Genomic DNA, 20,930 nt, shown 5'->3' on the forward strand with positions numbered 1-20,930 from the left:
CACCTGATTTGCAGCATTCCCAATTTTCCAATTGTTACAATAAATGATCACAGAATCAGGAGTGCTGTGAATCAGGGTTGAAGGTCGCAACACCTGAGTGTTAGATCTGCATTCCCATTTAAAAAACTCTGAATTAATGACCGGAAGACTAAGAATGCCTCAAACGAGGCACGCTGACCTCTGTACTCGATTCTCAAAATAACACTCCAGAAAGCTAGACTGTGGAGCGGGAGCAGGACTGTGCACCGGGAGTAGGACTGTGCACTGGGAGCAGGATTGTGGAGCGGGAGCAGGATTGTGGAGCGGGAGCAGGACTGTGCACCGGGAGCAGGACTGTGCACCGGGAGTAGGACTGTGCACCGGGAGCAGGACTGTGCACCGGGAGCAGGACGGTGCACCGGGAGCAGGACGGTGCACTGGGAGCAGGACTGTGGAGTGGGAGCAGGACTGTGGAGTGGGAGCAGGACTGTGAAGCGGGAACAGGACGGTGCACCGGGAGCAGGACTGTGCACCGGGAGCAAGATTGTGCACCGGGAGTAGGACTGTGCACTGGGAGCAGGACTGTGCACCGGGAGCAGGACTGTGGAGTGGGAGCAGGACTGTGCACCGGGAGCAGGACGGTGCACCGGGAGCAGGACTGTGCACCGGGAGTAGGACTGTGCACTGGGAGCAGGACTGTGAAGCGGGAACAGGACTGTGGAGTGGGAGCAGGACTGTGAAGCGGGAACAGGACTGTGGAGCAGGAGCAGAGCCTCCAAAGGTTTACCCCTTTTCCTTAGCATGTCATGACTTCAAAATAGGAAGGGAAAAAAAGCAAAAAACAAATTCAACTTGGTAGCTTTATATCATTAAATGTAATAACCAAAGTATAACCATAATATAATCATATACTGCATAATGCCATTTGTTAGTATAATCTACTGGGATTAGTTTGGCAATTAAAAAAAAATTAACAATATTATTTCTTTAAAATACGATTATCTCAACAGAAATAAACAAATTAATGTTGCATTACAAGATAACGTAGTACCAAGTTGCTTTGAATCCCTGTCAGAATGATTTTAAAATGTTTTACAATGAAATAATTCATGGTTGCTACATGGAATAGAATAAAGTATATAAACAGTAATTACTAACAGGATAACGACCAAACCTTATCATTATTATTTAATAACTAAGCCATTCTCTGCAGAGCAACTTATAATTACTTGATTATTCATCTGGCCAAGACCTATTTATTAAAAGAAACATTTTGTACCTGGAATAATAATTATTAGCCCAGATCTGCAGAAATAACATTCATTCATTTTGTTTGCTATATACTGGTCTTCTTTAAACTATTTTGTAAAGTAATAAATGAAGTTCGGCTGCTCCAATATAAACTGCTGCTATTCATACATAAACAATGACTCGTGGAAACACAAAGATTGCTGGAAGGGTGGGTCTGACAAGCAAATTCCTTTGGACCACCCCATTTAATACTAGAATGTAATCTGGGCAAGACAGAGCAGCAGTCCTGCCAAAAGTTGTAAATTGTTTTACATAGTCATGCATCATTTATACATTTGTAATTTGGTTAGAACTCAGATTTCATAAAAGTATAATACTACTATTTAAATTATTCAGATGTGTAATTATCTCCTCTCCAAATATGATCTCTTTTACAAAATATCAAATTAATCACTTTAGATTTTTTTTTTTAGAGAATGTGTATAATTAACTTTTCCTTAAATGTGTGTTTTCCTTTTCTCAGCTCCTGGATAGGTGGTAAAGGTTAAATAAGTAATGGTAGGGTTTATTAGTAAAAAACGTATGTAGGTTTCTTTTCATTCTTTGTGAATTTTGTGTGCCAGATGTGAGATGTTAATGCTCAGAAATGGAACACAACATTTCAGCCAGCATCAAACAACTGGGGTCAGGTGTAACTAGCAGCAGACTTTGGCTCCCTTACACACAATCTCAGAGAACACCCTCTGTTTCCCATACCATACATTCTGATTACTATTGCCAAATTAGTGTTAGTTTAGTGCTGTGCAACCGAAACTGGGTTGACACAGCCCAAATACATTTCACTTGCAACTAACAGGTAAAGAACATTTCAATTTCTTCAGTCAGGGGTGAAAGGTCAATATGGTAACCTACTACACCACCCAGTTCCCCATGTTTTACTGTGTTGTTACAGGAACTGTCCTGTTACAAAAGGAAATACTGTTGTGCAGCTTAGGAATTCCTGTGCATAACAAGTCTATGGTGTTGAGATGCTTATGTAATATTGTGAAGTAATATAAATGATATCTCAGTACTTAGTCTGATGATAGATAGAGCTGATATTAAAATTAATTTGGATTATCTCCATTTTCTTTTTTAAACTGGATGCTGCATCTAGAATATTTCAAGTCCTGCAGCAAGAGAGAAAAAACAAACATTCCACATAAGAATTCATTTAAGAAATAGGATACAGCACTCCATCTGGCATGCAGCCGTTGTTCACAAAGAGTATAAAGTTGGTTTGAATGTTACACTGGGGAAAATATCACCAGATATGAGTTCCATTAGTAATAAGAAAACACTCGCGTGGCCACTGTAGTCTCTCCTATTAAATTTCGAGCCGTACAGATGTAATCCCCTATATCAATAGTTTCAACATCATCAATGTATAGCATACTCTTTGACAGTCTGACAGTTTTTCCATTATTTCGATCTATTAGTCTCCATTTTTCTGTGATGATCACCGGCCTTTCATCCTGTTAAAGTAAAACTAGTATCAGACACTCCTTGGTTTCTGTTATGTCAATGTAGCAGCAGTGATAGATTTAATGGAAAGAAACCAATCTAAAATACATTGGCACACCTTCAGTATGTAACTTTGAAAATGACTCCAATTCTTACTTTCCTTCCATTCCCCAGTGCCACGTACCATTTCATAGATAAGTGGACAAGCAGGTCTCTGCCAATGATCCACTTGCTACCAGGAGTACAAGATAATGATCGGTGTCTGTCACAATATGAGACTGACATGTGTATATGAGACTGGCTCTCTTTTCCTACCTGTGCTAAATGACTGCTCACCCTTTATTTTCTCCCTTTGATAGCACATTTCAGATCAAGACCACCCCCTGTCTGTACATTAAATGCTTCAAATGTAATGCCAATCTCTCCAGATCTTTGGATTAGCAAAAACTATTTTTACAAATCTCACTGGTCAATGGAGAAAGGCCCTTATGCTCATAGTTTCGTCAACTCTTTCCATAATACATTACAGGATTGTCTTGGGAAGATGTATCTCTATTTATCTAAGTTCACAGCTACACTGGGACCAGGGGTGGGAAATGTCACTCAGCAGGATGAGGTTTAGTTCTAGTTTTACCTTAGCTAAAATAACAAAGTAACTGACGAGTAAACAAATGTGCTTATCCAGCAATAGATAATCAGATTATTCTTTAAATGGTGAGAAACTTTTAAATGTTGGTGTTCAGAGAGATTTGGGTGTCCTCGTGCAAGAAACACAGAAAGCTAGCATGCAGGTACAGCAAACAATAAGGAAGGCAAATGGCATGTTGGTCTTTATTGCAAGGGGGTTGGAGTCAAGAGAAAGGAAGTCTTGCTACAATTGTACAGGGCCTTGGTGAGACCACACCTGGAGTACTGTGCACAGTTTTGGTCTTATCTAAGGAAGGACATACTTGCCTTAGAGGCGGTGCAACAAAGGCTCATTAGATTGATTCTGGTATGAGAGGGCTGTCCTATGATGAGAGATTGCATAGAATGGGCCTATTCTCTCTGGAGTTTAGAAGAATGAGAGGTGATCTAATTGAAATGCACAAGATTCTGAAAGAGATCGACAGGGTAGATGCTGAGAGGTTGTTTCCCCTGGATGGAGTGTCTAGAACTAGGGGGCATAGTCTCAGGATAAGGTAGGCCATTAAGGTAGGCCGAAATGGCCTCCTTCTGCATCGTAAATTTCTATGTTTCTATTTAAGACAGAGATGAGGAGGAATTTCTTCACTCAGAGGGTTGTGAATCTTTGGAATTCTCTGCCCCAGAGGGCTGTGGATGCTGAGTCTTTGAGTATATTCAAGACTGAGATAGATAAATTTTTGGACTTTAGGGGAATCAAGGGATATGGAGATCAGATGGGAAAGTGGAGTTGAGGTCGATGATCATTGAATGGTGGAGCAGGCTCGAAGGGTCGTATGGCCTACTCCTGTGCCTAATTCTTATGTTCTTATATTCTTATCACTGATGGTCTCTTTTCTCTCGTCCTGTATCTGATTATTTATATTGCTGTACTTATAATTAAGAGGGTAGAACCCAGCGAAACACTGAGAAATTGTACAAGGATCCAACAGCAAGATCAGAGACTTCCTGCAGTGATGCCTGCTCCAGCAACCCTAATATATATAAGGGCAATATTACATGATGACAATATTCGTTCTGACGAAAGGTCACTGATCTGAAACATTAACTTTGTTTCTCTCTCCACAGATGCTGCCTGACCTGCTGAGTATTTCCAGCATTTTCTGTTTATATTTCAGATTTCCAGCATCTGCAGTATTTTGCCTTTGTATTACATTATGACTACTTGGGAAATAATTCTACAAGCAGGTGAAGCAGTATGTGAAACTTTGCTTAATGTATTCTGTGCCTAGTCCACTGACTGTTTCCTTGTTTCTATTAAAGAATGTTTTTTCCCCTTTTTTGGTTTCCTTAAACTTTTAGTAAATTTTGTGAAAAATTAATTTAGGCAAATCCAAATGATACCCTACTTTTAATAATAAATATCAGCAATGCTGGAATTTAAAAAAAATGTTTTGAAACTGAAAGACCAGCTCATTGTAAACTCCTAAATTCAGTATGGCATAAATTCACGTTACTCCAGCAGTGACCAGGCCCGTTACCAGGAAGGTCTCACAATTATAGAAGGAAATAAGACTTGAATTTATATAGCACCTTTCACAACTACCGGACATCCCAAAGCACTTTGCAGCCAATGAAGTACTTTTTGATGTATTGTCACTGTTGTAATGTAGATATTGGAAAGGATGTGTTTTTTCAGTGTGAAAACACACTTCAGATCCGAATTTTCTCCAGAAATGTTGCAAACACTTAGGGGGAGAAATTTGGGTGCTTAGCACCTCCCGTTAGCACTGGGGAGGGCACTAGCGTGCAGCGGGGCGAATCCTACGCCGAATGTCACATTCGACGGCCCTGTAGTGTCGGCTATAACAGTTAGCTCCTCAGCACTTTTCGCCATGCAGATCATGACGTCAGCGAGTGTGCAACACTCGCTGGGTGCCCGATCTGCAAACTTCAGTAGTGCCCCCCCGCCTTGCCACCTCGCACTGACAGCACCAGGGTCATGAGGCGTGAACAAGCCGGCAGGTGGCTGGCAGGGCATTACTTAAAGGGATGTGCCCTGGTACTTCCGTTTCAAAGGTCAGTTATGCTTACCAAAGAGCGCAGGATGTATCTGCAGCCAGATAAATGCTGCTTAGTGCCCGGAGTGTTGCGGGCCATCAAGGCATTTGCATTTCATCCCACAGCATATTGCCATTCTGCACTCCCGAATCATTGGGGGCTGATGTGCAGACTTCAGTGACCCTCCCCTTTAATGGCTGGATGGCACCTTCGCCAATGTTCACTCCTGATTAAACAACACCTCATAATCGTTATTGCTTGGAACTGAACGCCACTCACCTATGCCATTAGCGCCTGATTTAGTGCTTCCTGGCATTCTTTCAGCGCAGAGACTCACTTCGTGGGCGTGGACATTGATTAGCCCCTGGCACTAAACTTACAACTTTGCAAAATTTAACACCCCAAAAGGAATTTCTAGCCCTTAAATTTAACAGACTAATGTGTAAATAATAGACCATCTTATGCTAATCTGACCCTTCACACGACACTTTAACACTATTTACAATATAGTTTAGAGAAATACATGGGGACCTTGACTCCCATTCTGATGTATGAAAATCTGTTTAATAAAGAGAGAATAAAATAAGTTAGAAATTGAGCAATTAAAAACATATTACTTGCTGTCCCGGATATTTCCAAGTGAAGTCCACCTGTAGTTCAGGGTCTCCTAGCACTGTGCAGGTCACATTGACTTGATCCCCACCACTTACTGCGTTTGATGAAGCTGCAATAGTTGTAGATGGAGGGCCACTGGGAGCTGCACACACACAACACAGTTCATTACTCAGTGAGAAGTGAGTCACAGTTCACGTAGTAAGCTGATTATTTCCTGGGTAAAACTCTTACAGCAAAGCACCAGTTCAAGAAAATGTAATAACATTTTACTGCATAAAATGTGTGGTGCAAATGTTCTCATTTTGTAACATCCAGCAAAACTCATGTGCACAGAAATTTTATTTTCAGGTTCATTGATATTAATCACTTGTAGTATAGAACTACTATTATTGGAAGTTATTTTGAATGACTTTCACTGACTTACCTTTTTCCTGAAGACATTGACCCACATTAGGGCGCAGTTTTGCATCTACTGGAATCTCTACAGTACCGCACCCACCTAGTAACTTTTCATGCGTGAGCAGACTGCTATTCTGCTACAGTGGGTCAAGAGGGTATCGGCCAATTTTGATAAGTATCTGAGGCGCACACTTTGCATTGTGATTCACTGCATAAAGATCAGAGAGAGGGACCCTGGCTGATCTTCTTTTCCAATCCCTAACCCAGGGATACAAACTAATTATAACAGCCCATATTACAGGTCTGGTTGGTCTGTAAGATTGGGTATTAACCATTAAATTACTTCTTATAAAGTCTGCCATTATATCTGTATATAAAATGGGATTAAGCAGCTATGAAACCATTGTAACTCAGCGGTTCCAGGCACAATCTCATTTCATATTCGATTCATATCTGATTTCTTTGCATGTCATTATCACAGATTGTAACAGAGAATGTGATGGTACTTGATGAGACCAGCGAATGAAGCCTGTGCTTATTCAACGACAATGCCTTTTAGAATTAAGGTGGTGTAGCTTTAAGAAAGTTCAGACTAAGTAAATATTGGATCTGACTCAAGCAGGAAGAAGACCCTGTGATACTTCAGAATTAATTGGGTAAGTGACCATCGGGGTGAAATTGCGTAGCGCCCTGTTTGGGGCGATAACTTCTGCAGTAGCGCAAAAGTATCAACGGGCACCACACGAGGGACTCCGACGCGAACTTCTGGTTTAGCGCTCCAGGAAGGAAATGGGGGGCTAAATCAAGTGCTACCACTTCCCTTGGAGCACTAAAGCCAGCAAGAGGGGCAATAGTGGTGCAGCGCTGTCCAATGTCAAGGTGCAGTCCTGCCGGGAACGGAGGCTCCTTCCCTCCCTTAAAGGGAAAGGCCTTTGCTGCAGGCTCTGCATTTCAACAATGTCCCTCATTGCTGTCGGTAGCCACGATCCGCGCCCATCAGCCCAAGCACTCGAACAAAGTGCAGGGCTGATCAATCGCGGCACATGAAGGTTTTCAAAATGGTATAAAAAAACATTCTTTATGGTCACAAGCGGCCTTACCTTTAATTACTGCTCCCCAAGCGGCTAGCTACCCTAATAACGCCTCCTGCAGTTGTCAGTGTTGTTGCCCGGCGATGCTGCAGGGGACGGAACCGAAGTTCGGGTCTGGGATGCTACTGGCATGATGGATGGAGCTTGATTACTGTGCTAAATAGTTATTAATGTCCAGCTAAACTGAGATGATGATATTACAGTTCCTTGCAACTTCCCTTAGCTGTTCTATATTTTATCAGGATGATTTTAGCCAAGTTCAGTATCAATTTTGAAGTAGTGAATACCAAAAGGTTTAATGGTGACAGTTCAGTGGGATGTCTCAGCTTACTGCGGCTTTCATAAAAGGAACAACTGATGGATATTACATTGGATTGTCATTTAAATTCAAAATAACCCGATCATATTTTGCATTTCTACTTTTAGCTTTAGGGCACACCGTATTTGAATTCCATATATATATTTTTAAGGCCTTATTTTCCCAATCAGAGGTTTACCTGAGGGGTGTCACTGGCTTGTGTTCCAATGTAGGCAGAGGTGTATTTGTCCAAAAGATATAATTCACTCCTAGCACTTGATTACATTCTTTTGACTCTCTGAGAGCAGGGCGTTATCATGGACAATACAATAGAAAGTGATACTGCCTAACAACTACTGCTGTGAGGAATGGGTGCTGCAATGACCTTTCACCTCTGGACCCTGGGTTTAAATCCTAAGGCAAGATGAATCTCTGCTCTGTCTCTCTGCTGTAAGGGGCCGATAAAAGGTGTGTTTGGAATGCCTTAACCAATTCCTCGTGAATTCATTGATGCTGTACTTACTTTAACCAAAATAATGATGTGAGAGCAATCCTGAAAAGTAAACAAAGTAATGTGCGTGCAGCAGCGAACATCATGGGGAGTTTTTACTAGCAGCAGCAAGTGGGTTTGAGGGTGGGTGGGTAGTAAAAAGCGCTGAAATTGTCAGCGAGTCAGGAAGCCAGCTCCAACCTGCCGACTTCTGCATTTCACTGGAGCGTGTTCGGCAGCGTGCGAGAAACCCCCTCGGGAGAGGCGGGTTACCAATTGAAAGCAATTAAGAGGTAGTCAACAGCGGTTGACAACTTTCACTGTGGTTCCATGGATTTCCTGAGCTTCCTGGACCTCACCAGTGAAAGCATGGCAAGACAATTGAGGGGCTTCAACAAATGACAGGCAAAAAGAGAGCTGCTTCCTTGCCTAAGTGAAAGGCTTTTGCTCACAGCACTTGTTCTGAGAGTTTGCTTTCAATACTTTGCAGGTGATTTCTACAACTTTGGAGGTGGTTTCTACTATTTGGAGGTCACTCTCACTACTCTGGAGGTTTGTGCGTCTGATCTCCACTTTAAATCTGTCATATATCAGATCAACATGGGTGCCACTAATGCTGTTTTACCTTGGATCTCAGTTGAGGACCAAGGTGAGAACCAGCATCAACAGCAGTAGCAGCAGCACACATTGCTGCTCGGGATGCCCAGGATTGAGTCATTATGGCAACATTTAGTTAAGTTGCCCCACTGTACCCATCTGACAGCCACATGCTGAACACACTTGCTCCCCCTCCCCCAGCAGCACAAAGCATTCCTGCAATCAACAAAGCATCCCTTCCACAGACACCCATTACTCAAATTTAAGTCTTGTCTTACCATTCATCAAAACTGAGAAGGACAGTTGGCAGGCTGCAGGAAAAAATGAGCAAGACTAGAAAGTGCTGCAAATAAATAATTTTATATGTACGTCAAAACTTACACAATAACTTATTATTGTGACGTGTCTAAAACATCCATGTGCATACCCTTGTGCAACTAATAATCTTTCATCTTCCTTTTCCTATAACTCCTCCGAGGTGCGACCCCTGTGGCTTCAGCAGAGGTAGAGACAGGCTGCTCACTTCCCTGCTCTGACTGCTCAGATGCTCTTGGGCAACATCCTCTGGATTTTGGAGCCCATGAGGGCCCCGTCAAAGACTGCTCCAACTGAACCTGTGCAGGGGCAGACTCGGTCATTGGGACAGGAGGCAGCACATGGGGCACTGACTCTGGGGGGTGGGGAATGCAAAGGGTGGCAAGTGGAAGCGTTTTGAGCGGAGTCCCCATTTCCATGTCCCCTTTCGTCACCATCCCTCTCATGGCCCACCCGCAATTCCCTGCTAGCAAGGAGCTGGAGAATGTTTGCTGCACATCAGCGATGAATAGAAACATAGAAACATAGAAAATAGGTGCAGGAGTAGGCCATTCGGCCCTTCTAGCCTGCACCGCCATTCAATGAGTTCATGGCTGAACATTCAACTTCAGTACCCCATTCCTGCTTTCTCGCCATACCCCTTGATCCCCCTAGTAGTAAGGACCTCATCTAACTCCTTTTTGAATATATTTAGTGAATTGGCCTCAACAACTTTCTGTGGTAGAGAATTCCACAGGTTCACCACTCTCTGGGTGAAGAAGTTCCTCCGCATCTCGGTCAAAGCAGAGTGGAGAATGCGGGCATCGATGGCCAAAGCTAGGTTTTGATCTATTCTGGTTAAGGTGGCATTCAGAATGTGCAAGCTATTGGTGAGGCCAAGCAAGCACTCGTTTGACTGCCATATTTGATGCCCCATGCAGGTGGCCACCCTTTCCATGTATAAACATATCATAGCTAAGGCCTGTAACATCCTGCTAGTCATGCTTGAAATGGGATCCTCCATTCTCTCTGCAAGTGTGCACATCCTGCCAAAGCCTCACGCATTTTTTGCTGTTCCTCTAGAATCATCTTCTTTGTCGATGGCCTCCGAGGTTCAGCACCTTTCTCCAGTTGAGAAGAGCTTGGAGCATCCTGCGCCCTCCGACGAGGACTCTCCATTGCTGTCCCTGTCTCCATCATCTACTCTTGCTCACGTGATCTGTGAGACACTGGATGACAACAGAGCTATCTGTCTTGATAAATCCAACGATGTGTGTGTATCTGAGCTGGTGCATGGTGTGCATGCACCCTCAAAGTTAGTGACCTCCTCTGAGGAGTCTTCTTCCTCCACCAGCTCCACCACCTGTTGGACACTTGATGGGTCTGCAGGAGATTAAAGACATGAATTAGAACTGTCATGATAAGAATGTTTTAAGTTAACATTATGCACATGATCATATTTCATTGGCTGCTAGCATCAAGTCAACATGATTGACTGTTATATGCCATGTAGCTGTGTGATATTTAATTCTGTCACCAGGTAGCTGTGAGCTCCCCGTCTCTCCATCTCCCACTACCATGTGCTGGCACTCCACTTATTTCAAGTGCCTTCTCCTCTGCAGCTGTGAGCGTTGCTATGATTGGAATGCTACCTCCTATTCTCTGCCTCACCCTGGTGTTCAGTGCTCTCTTCTCCTGCAAGGAGGCAAACAATCTTTGAGTGAGAACCATGGAATGAGTGAATCGGATGGATGGACAACATCTGTTGAGGGTGACTATGAGAAAGAGGTGTGACATTGCATTAAGATGAGGGTGATTATCAGTGGTGGATAATCAGATGGGGATGTGAGTCGGTGCATAGACAGTGAGGGATGAGTGCACCTACAAGGTAGGTTGGTGTGAGGAATGATGTGCAGGACTAGGCTTGGGAAGGCAGAATGAAGGAGTTGGGGTGACCCGCACATTAGGATGTAGTTGAATGTATATTGTACTCACCTTTCCTGCCCTCATGAGGTCATTAAATCTCTTCCTGCATTGTTATCCAGGAGTGTGCCACCACACTCCTGCTGCTGACCTCCTCTGCTATTTTCAGCCATGCCTTCTCCATAAGTGAGGCTGGCTTCTTCCTCCCATCAGAAGGGAATAAAACCTCCCCGTGGGCAATAGTACCCTATGGTGCAGGGAGGCATCACTAAAGCAAAGAGCAGCTTTGGAATGTTGAAAATCTATTTTCATCACCAACCAATTTTTCTCACACTGCCACAATCCTTCAACTGTCATCTTTGCAGTGTTCCTTACAATACCTCAGCTGAAATAGACCCATGCGTGTCATCATCATGCCTACTCACGTTAATTGGTCGGGAAATCTAGACACCAGTTGCAAATGCAGTACCTAGGCTAGAAAGCCTCTGACAGACACGCTGCAGCAAGTTCCGCGCGACTGGACTCCAGCCCCGGACTTACTCCTCCCACATCCCCACCGCTCTCAGCGCATCTCCATATATTCAGGCCCTAAATCCGATTGGGAGTGAGTTTCCTGGGGTGCCTCTGATCACTGGGTGCCAGCTACAGTGAAGGGTTGTTCAGGTGATGTGTAGAAAGCACCTGCCATTTAAGATGTATTTTAATGGCAATTAATGCAATGATGTTAACTGTGGAATAGAAATAGTGCACAGAGGAATTTCTACTCTGACAATGTGGTGCTACACCGCATGATACTGGTTAGGAAAAAAGCTCAATATGATGAGCAAAAATGATCTCTTAGGCACAGTTGTGTAAATGCATCGGAGGGAGGGGCGATAATGAGTCATACTAGCAAGAGAAGTCCAGCTATGATCCCTGGTCTGTGTTAAGTCAACTATTCTCATTTATTGACTTTTGCAGGAAAGTTCACATGGGCAGATGTTGGTTGAGGACAGGATTGTGTTTGGTTGTGATGCCCCCTTAAGGTTAAGTGGCCCACCAGCACTCACTGGTCAGGTTCATGGGTAAAGTATGGCCAATTGGGCGAGATATTGGAACAGTGCTGTTGCCTATGAAAGTGTATGGTCACCACCTTCAGGACAGAAAGGAACATTTGAAAAATAAATCTTGCTTCTATGTTGTTATCAACAATCATCAACAACTTACATTTAAGTAGCACCTTTAAATTAGAAAACATCCTGAGTTGCTTCACAGAGGCGTAATGAAAACAAAAACTGAGCCAAAAAGGAGAAATTGGAGGGAGAGGGACGCGGGTGTGGAGGGGTTTAGGGAGGAAAATCCAGGAATTGAGACATGAGACCAGAGCAGCTGAATGCAAGGCTTCTAATGGTGGGAGAAAGGCGGAGGGATGCACAAGAGGCCAGAGCATTCAAGAGAGAGGGTTGCATGCAGAAGGAAGAGTAGGATACAGTGATAGTGAGAGGGGTGAAGCATGGAGGGATTTGAACAGAACATAAGAAATAGGAGCAGGAGTAGGCCATTTGGCCCCTCGAGCCTGCTCCGCCATTTAATAAGATCATGGCTGATTTGGTCTTGGTCTCAACTCCACTTTCCCGCTTGTTCCCCATAACCCTTGACATCCGTGTCGTTCAAAAATCTGTCTATCTCCATCTTAAATATATTCAAAGATCCAGCCTCCCACAGCTTTCTGGGGTAGAGAATTCCAAAGATTCACGACCCTCGGAGAGAAGAAATTCCTCCTCATTTCCATTTTAAATTGGCGACCCCTTACTTTGAAACTATGTCCCCTAGTTCTAGATTCCCCCAAGTGGGGAAACATGCTCTCCTCATCTAGCCTGTCAAGCCCCCTCAAAATCTTATATGTTTCAATAAGATCACCTCTCATTCTTCTAAACTCCAATGAGTATAGGCCAATCCTTCTCAACCTTTTTCCATAAGATGGAGAATTTTAAACTTGAGATGTTGGGGGCCCAGGACCCAATGTAGACAAGCTCAGATAGTTATAATGGGCGAGCTTGACTTGATGTAAGTTATGGGCAACCGAGTTTTGGATGGGCTGAAGTTTATGGAGGGCAGATGATGGAAGGAATTAAGTCTGGAGGTGACAAAGACATGAATGAATGTTTCAGCAGCGGATGGGATGAAGCAGGGACAGAGGCAGGTGGTGGAGAGGATATAGGGTCAGAAGTTCAGCTCAAGGTTGAATAGGACATCAATGTTGCATAGTGGTAAGGGAGGGAGATAGAGTTGATGGGAAGGGTACAGAGTTTGTGCCAGGGGCCAAAGACAATGGTTTCATTTTTCCCACTATCTGGCTGGATGAAGTTACAAACAGTCTAACATCAAAGAGACAGCAGAGAGGTACAAGAGCGTTGTGGAGAGGTAGAGCCAGGTGTAATCAGAATACATGTGGAAGTTGACCCCATGGCTTTGGATGATGTCACCAAGGCAACAGAATGTAGATGAGGAAGAAGAGATCAAGGATTGATCCTTGGGGATCCCCGAAGTGACAAAGCAGGGGCGGGAAGAGAAGTAATTGCAGCAGATGCTCTGGCTACGATTGGATAGGTAAGAGTGGAACTAAGCAAAGGCAGACCCACTGAGGTGAAGAACAGAGGAGAGACATGGAGGAGAATCATGCAATTAACCATGTCAAAGGCTACAGAGAGGTTAAGGAGACCATGGAGCGATAATATACCATAGACACAGGGTAGATAACTTTCTTGGGTTAATTGGCTGTAGTGGCTGAAGTGTAACAGCAGGTTACCTGTCCTTATCCCATTTAAATTCATCACACAAAGAAGAAAAGGAATAAAATAAAAATGTGACCTTTAAACCTATTAAAATTACTTCCTCCATTCCTGGCATGGAGTCTCACTTGCAGGGCACAAGTGGGAGAATTGATGCAGAAGTCAACATACCTGATTCTCTGACCTTCACTCCCATTGAGTGAGACTTCCCATTGAGCAGAGTCTCCAAAAGCTTACCTGGTGCTCCTTTGTGTCGTATGGACAAAAACAAGTTAATTCAACATTTTCAATTTAATTAGAGTAATAAATAGGAATCTCTTGACATTAATCTTAAATTTGGAATCTGTAATTTAAGGTGATTGGCTATAGAACCAGAGAGAGATGGCCTTTACTGCAAAGGGAATGGAGTATAAAAGCAGGGAAGTCTTGCTACAGCTATATAAGGTATTGGTGAGGCCACACCTGGAATACTGCGTGCAGTTTTGGTTTCCATATTTGCGAAAGGATATACTTGCTTTGGAGGTAGTTCAGAGAAGGTTCACAAGGTTGATTCCGGAGATGAGGGGGTTGACTTATGAGGAAAGATTGAGTAGGTGGGGCCTCTACTCATTAGAATTCAGAAGAATGAGAGGTAATCTTATCGAAACGTATAAGATTATGAGGGGGCTTGACAAGGTGGATGCAGAGAGGATATTTCCACTGATGGGGGAGACTAGAACTGGAGGACATGATAGAATAAGGGGCCGCCCATTTAAAACAGAGATGAGGAGAAATTTCTTCTCTCAGAGGGTTGTAAATCTATGGAATTCGCTGTCTCGGAGAGCTGTGGAAGCTGAGACATTGAATAAATTTAAGACAGAAATAGACAGTTTCTTAAACGATAAGGGATTATGGGGAGCGGGCAGGGAAGTGGAGCCGAGTCCATGATCAGATCAGCCATGATCTTATTGAATGGCGGAGCAGGCTCCAGGGGCCAAATGGCCTACTCCTGTTCCTATTTCTTATGTTCTTATGTAATAATATTTTCCTGCTTTTAGACAACTAAGGAATATTTCAACAAAGAATATGGAGAAAAATAATAACATGAAGGTATTTTAAAAACTGAACTCATAACAGTGTTTCCTGCTAATAATGCTTAATGAATATTTTGTCTATTTCTAGTAAGATTTTTGATGTTACCTTCAGCGTACAGAAGAAGATAATTGCTTGATATCTGTGGAGTTCCCCGTAGGCTTGCCATGCAGTGCACAACCCCTTTCTGTGCAAGATTAGGCTGGCGAATAATAAAACCTTTTTTTGCATCATAGCTAATGAGTGATCCATCAGCAGGAAGTTGCTGAGGGGGGAATTCTCGATGAAGTGTGACATTGGCCAAAGGGGTGCTCACTCGACAAGGGATTGTAGAAGGTGCATCAGATCGAAGGTAGATAATATCAAAGTAATTGGTTGATGGCACAAATAATTCAGTCGGATCTGGGAAAATTAAATAAATAGAAACAAAATTATTTCAATGGAAGATGTAAAATTAACTGACTTCTTAATATCTATTAAAATTGTTCTAAACCCTAACTTATGACAAACATCTCGTTAAAATTGCTGAAAAAGGAATTATTACAAAAATGTAAAATATTAATATTAAGCACCTCTTGGTAAAGTACTGAACATAAGTATAAATATCTCTTGAAGACCTCACACATATAGCAGAGGTTAGGATGTAGATGACTTAACAGGGCAATTTTGGAGGAATCCAACACTGCTCCAAACCCAGATCATACCAAGACTGGAGAATTAGAGCTGTTATTGACTAGATGCTAAAATAGAAAAACATTTACTAGGTATAATTACCGTTCAACAACAACAACTTTTATTTATATAGCGCCTTTAACGTAGTAAAACGTCCCAAGGTGCGTCACAGCAGTGTTACAAGACAAATTAGATAAATTTGACACCGAGCCACAAAAGAAGAAATTAAGGCAGATGACCAAAAGCTTGGTGAAAGAGGTAGCATCTGGTTAAGGAGCATCTTAACAGAGGAAAGACGGGTAGAGAGGCAGAGAGGTTTAGGGAAGGAGTTCCAGAGCTTAGGGCCCAAACAGCTGAAGGCACGGCCACCGATGGTTGAGCAGTTATAATGAGGGATATTCAAGAGGGCAGAATTTGAGGAGCGCAGACATCTTGTGGGGTTGTGAGGCTGAAAAAGATTACAGAGATAGGGAGGGGCAAGGCCATGGAGTGATTTGTAAACAAGAATGAGAATTTTGAAATCGAGGTGTTGTTTAGCCGGGAGCCAATGTAGGTCAGAAAGCACAGGGGTGATGGGTGATTGTGACTTGGTGAGGACAGGCTGCTGAGTTCTGGATGACCTCAAGTTTACGTTGTGTGGAATGTGGAAGACCGGCCAGGAGTGAGTTGGAGTAGTCAAGTCTAGATGTAACAAAGGCATGACTGAGGGTTTCAGCAGCAGAAGAGCTGAGGCGGGGCAGAGGCGGGCAATCTTACGGAGGTGGAAAAAGGCAGTTTTAGTTATGCCGCAGAAACTCATTTCAGAGTCAAATATGACACCGAGGTTGCGAACGGTCTTATTCACCCTCAGATTGATGCTAAGGAGAGGGATGGAGTCAGTGGTTAGGGAACGCAGTTTGTGGCGGGAACCAAAGATAATGGCTTCGGTCTTCCCAATATATAATTGGAGAAAAGTTCTGCTCATCCAGTACTGGATGTCGGACAAGCAATCTGACAATTTAGATACCAAGCAGAGGTCGAGAGAAGTGGTGGAAAGGTAGAGCTGGGTATCGTCAGCATACATGTGGAAACTGACTCTGTGTTTTTGGATGATATCACCAAGGAGCAGCATATAGATGAGAAATAGGAGGGGGCCAAGACAGATCCTTGGGGGACACCAGAGATAATGATGTGGGAGTGGGAAGGGAACCCATTGCAGGAGATTTTCTGGCTACGATCAGATAGATAAGAATGGAACCAGGCGAGTGCAGTTGCACCCAGCTGGGTGTTGGTGGAGAGACGTTGGAGGAGGATGGAGTGGTCAACTGTGTCAAAGGCTACAGACGGGTTCAAAAGGACGAGGAGGAATAGGTTAACCTTTGTCACAGTCACATAGGATGTCATTTGTGACTTTGATGAGAGCCGTTTCGGTACTGTGGCAGGGGCGAAAACCAGATTGAAGGGATTCAAACATTGAATTCATGGACAAATGGTCATGGATTTGGAAGGCGACAACACGTTCAAGTACTTTGGATAGGAAAGGGAGGTTGGAGATGAGCGAGAGCTAGCAAGTAAAGTGGGGTCAAGGGTTGGATTTTTGAGGAGGGAGTGATAACAGCAGAGTTGAAGGAGAGGGGAACAGTACCTGAGGAGAGATAACCATTACCAATGTCGGCTAACATGGGAGCCAAAAAAAAGAAGTTGGGTGGTCAGAAGTTTAATGCTAATAGGGTCAAGGGAGCATGGACAAGATGAGCTTGGAGAGATCAAGAGGGGAGATCAAAGAGAAACGAGAGAAAGATGTGAGTTTAGTGCTAGGGCAGGTGGGAGCATTAGATGAAGTTTGGCCCTGTGGGCTAGGTGAAGGAAGGGAACTCGCAGAGGCAGCTGATCGGATAGTCTCAATCTTTGAGACAAAGAAGTCCATGAGCTCCTCACACTTGTTGTTGGAGGTCCTCCCAGGGGATTTGTAGGATCTTGTGGAGACATCATTGGTGATATTTCTCCAGCAACTTGAGGTGTCTGCTGTACATGGCCCATGTCTCTGAGCCATACAGGAGGGCAGATATTACTACAGCCCTCTATACCATGAGCTTGGTGGCAGTTTTGAGGGTCTGGTCTTCAAACATTCTTTTCCTCAGGCGGCCGAAGGCTGCACTGACACACTGGAGGCGGTGTTGGATCTCATCGTCGATGCCTGCTCTTCTTGATAGGAGGCACCAACATCAGCGCCTTCGTCCAGGCTAACATCCCCAGCATTGAAGCATCGATCACACTCAATCAGCTCCGCTGGGCAGGCCACATAGTTCGCATGCCAGACACGAGACTCCCAAAGCAAGTGCTCTACTCGGAGCTCCTTCACGGCAAACAAGCCAAAGGTGGGCAGTGGAAATGCTACAAGGATACCCTCAAAGCCGGTCTGATAACGTGCGACATCCCTAATGACACCTGGGAGTCCCTGGCCCAAGACCGCCCTAAGTGGAGGACGTGCATCCGAGAGGGCGCTGAGCACCTCGAGTCTCAACGCCGAGAGCATGCAGAAATCAAGCACAGGCAGAGGAAAGAGCATGCGGCAAACCAGTCCCACCCACCCCTTCCCTCATTGACTATCTGTCCCACCTGTGACAGTGTCTGTAGCTCTCGTATTGGACTGTTCAGCCACCAAAGAACTCACTTCAGGAGTGGAAGCAAGTCTTCCTCGATTACGAGGGACTGGCTATGATGATGATGTTGGAGGTGACTGTGGTGGAGACAGGGGAGAGGGGTTTAAGCAGACGGTTAGCAGTACAGAATAGTAACCGGAGGTTATTTTTGCATTCCAGAATGATCCTGGAATAGTGAGCAGTTTTTGCAGTCAAGAATAAGACCCGATAATATTTTATGTGTTCTATTGTGTCCTTACACACTACTATAAATTCACACGAGGCACATTTTGCAGATAAAGTCACTCTGTGACCCTAACTTTTATTCACAGGACCAAGAAGTGATGGCCTTGCATGGGACCTCCCTTTATATACCTGGATGACCAGGTGAGGAGTGTCTCCCACAAGTTCACCCCCTGTGGTCAAGGTGTGCATTTCTTAGGTGTATACAGTATACAGTGTTGTTACATGGAGGTTACAGTTACATGAAGGTTACAAACATGACATCACCTCCCCCCCAACGTCTTATGGGGTCAAAGATTAAGTCTTTCGGGCGGTCGACGCTCTCTCGTGGAGCGCTGCAGTTGGGGCTCTGGTTGTTGAGCCTTGGCATGCGTCTCTGTCACCTGTGGTGATTCCGGCTCGTCCGGGCTGGCCGCAGGGACTGTGCATGCTGCTGACGGTTCTTGTTGCTCGTTCACTGGCGGTGGCGTGGGCAGCATCTCATGATGTTCCTCAGGTTCCTCAGTGTCCATGCTGAACCTTTTTTTTTACTTGGTCCAGATGCTTGCGGCATATCTGTCCATTGTTGAGTCTGACCACTATGACCCTATTCCCCTCTTTGCCAATTACAGTACCCTCAAGCCACTTGGGCCCCAAAGCGTGATTAAGAACAAATACAGGGTCATCGATTTCTATACATCTCCCCTTTGAGTTACGGTCATGGCACTAATTTTGGGACTGGCACTTGCCCTCAACAATGTCTGACAGGACTGGATGAATGAGGGACAGCCGAGTTTTAAGGGTGCATTTCATGAGTAGTTCCGCGGGCGGGACTCCCGTGAGCGAATGCGGTCAGGACCTATAGGCCAGCAGGAGGCGCGATAGGCGGCATTGAAGGGAGGGTCCTTGAATCCGGAGCATGCTTTGTTTTATGATTTGGACCGCACGTTCCGCCTGGCCATTGGAAGCCGGCTTGATCGGTGCTGTCCTGACATGTTTGATGCCATTTCCCGACATGAACTCCAGGAATTCATAGCTAGTGAAGCACGGGCCGTTGTCGCTAACCAGGATGTCCGGCAAGCCGTGGGTCGCAAAGACCGCATGCAGACTCTCCATAGTGGTGGATGCCGTGCATAAATACAATATGATGCACGCGATCCATTTCAAGTACGCATCAACAACAATGAGGAATATTTTTCCCATGAACGGACCCGCGTAGTCTACGTGAATATGTCACCATGGCTTGGTGGGCCAGGGCCACGGGCTGAGTGGGGCCTCCCTGGGGGCATTGCCCAGTTGGGTACACATCGTGCACCTGCGAACACAGTGTTCCAGGTCTGAGTCAATTCCCGGCCACCATACATGTGACCGGGCAATGGCCTTCATTAGCGCGATGCCTGGGTACTCGCTGTGGAGTTCCCCGATGAATGCTTCCCTTCCCTTCTGGGGCATGACTACCCAGCTGACCCATAATAGGCAATCGGCTTGGATGGAGAGCTCATCCATCCGTCTGTGAAACGGTCTGACCTCCTCGGGGCATGCTCCGTGTGCGGACACCCAATCCCCAGTCAGGACACATTTCTTAATCAAGGATAGGAGGGGATCTCTGTTGGTCCAGATTTTGATCTGGTGGGCTGTGATGGGGAGCCTGCGCTGTCAAAGGCTTCAACGGCCATGACCATCTCAGCGCTTTGCTCCGCTGCCCCCTCAGTGATGGCCAGTGGAAGCCTGCTGAGCGCGTCAGCGCAATTTTCGGTGCCTGGCCGGTGCCGTATGGTGTAGTCATACGCAGCCAGCGTGAGAGCCCATCGCTGTATGCGAGCTGACGTATTGGCATTGACAGCTTTGCTGTCTGACAACAGGGATGTTAACGGCTTGTGGTCCGTTTCTAATTTGAACCTTCTGCCAAAAGTGTACCGGTGCATCTTTTTCACCCCGTAGACAATGCGAGTGCTTCCTTTTCAACCATCCCATATCCCCGTTCTGCTTGGGAGAGCGACCTGGAGGCACAAGCCACAGGTTGGAGTTGGCCCTCATCATTACTCTGCTGCAACACGCACCCAACCACATAGGATGATGCATCACATGTCAAAACCAATTTCTTACAGGGGTTGTACGGAGTCAACAGCTTATTAGAACAAAGCAGGTTCCGCGTCCAATTGAAAGCCCGTTCTTGACAGTCCCCCCAAAACCAATCGCAACCCTTACGTAAGAGCACGTGTAGCAGCTCCAACAATGTGCTTAAGTTCGGCAGAAAGTTCCCGAAATAGTTCAAGAGTCCCAGAAATGAACGCAACTCCGATGTGTTGCCGGGCCTGGGCGCACGACGAATCGCCTCCGTTTTGGATTCGGTGGGCCGGATCCCGTCTGTGGCAACCCTCCTGCCCAAAAACTCGACCTCTGGAGCCAAAAACACACACTTGGACTTCTTTAGTCGCAGGCCTACCC

The 20,930-nt window shown here is 44.9% G+C and overlaps 1 protein-coding gene across 4 annotated transcripts in view; it reads right to left on the reverse strand.

Annotated features, from left to right (window-relative positions):
- Window positions 1-907: 907 nt before the first annotated feature.
- Window positions 908-20,930, reverse strand: part of pdgfrl (platelet-derived growth factor receptor-like) — a 60,153-nt gene continuing 40,130 nt past the window's right edge. For all 4 annotated transcript variants that reach the window (XM_070869757.1, XM_070869749.1, XM_070869756.1 and 1 more), the window contains exons 4-6: window positions 15,076-15,369; window positions 6,036-6,175; window positions 908-2,744 (exon numbers count right to left, since the gene is read on the reverse strand). In XM_070869757.1, coding sequence (XP_070725858.1) covers window positions 2,553-2,744; window positions 6,036-6,175; window positions 15,076-15,369 — 626 coding nt within the window. In that variant the 3' untranslated portion in view covers window positions 908-2,552. The remainder of the gene's footprint in view (window positions 2,745-6,035; window positions 6,176-15,075; window positions 15,370-20,930) is intronic.

The sequence above is a fragment of the Pristiophorus japonicus genome, chromosome 2 (assembly GCF_044704955.1).
Source record: "Pristiophorus japonicus isolate sPriJap1 chromosome 2, sPriJap1.hap1, whole genome shotgun sequence".
NCBI classification, from domain to species: Eukaryota; Metazoa; Chordata; class Chondrichthyes; family Pristiophoridae; genus Pristiophorus; species Pristiophorus japonicus.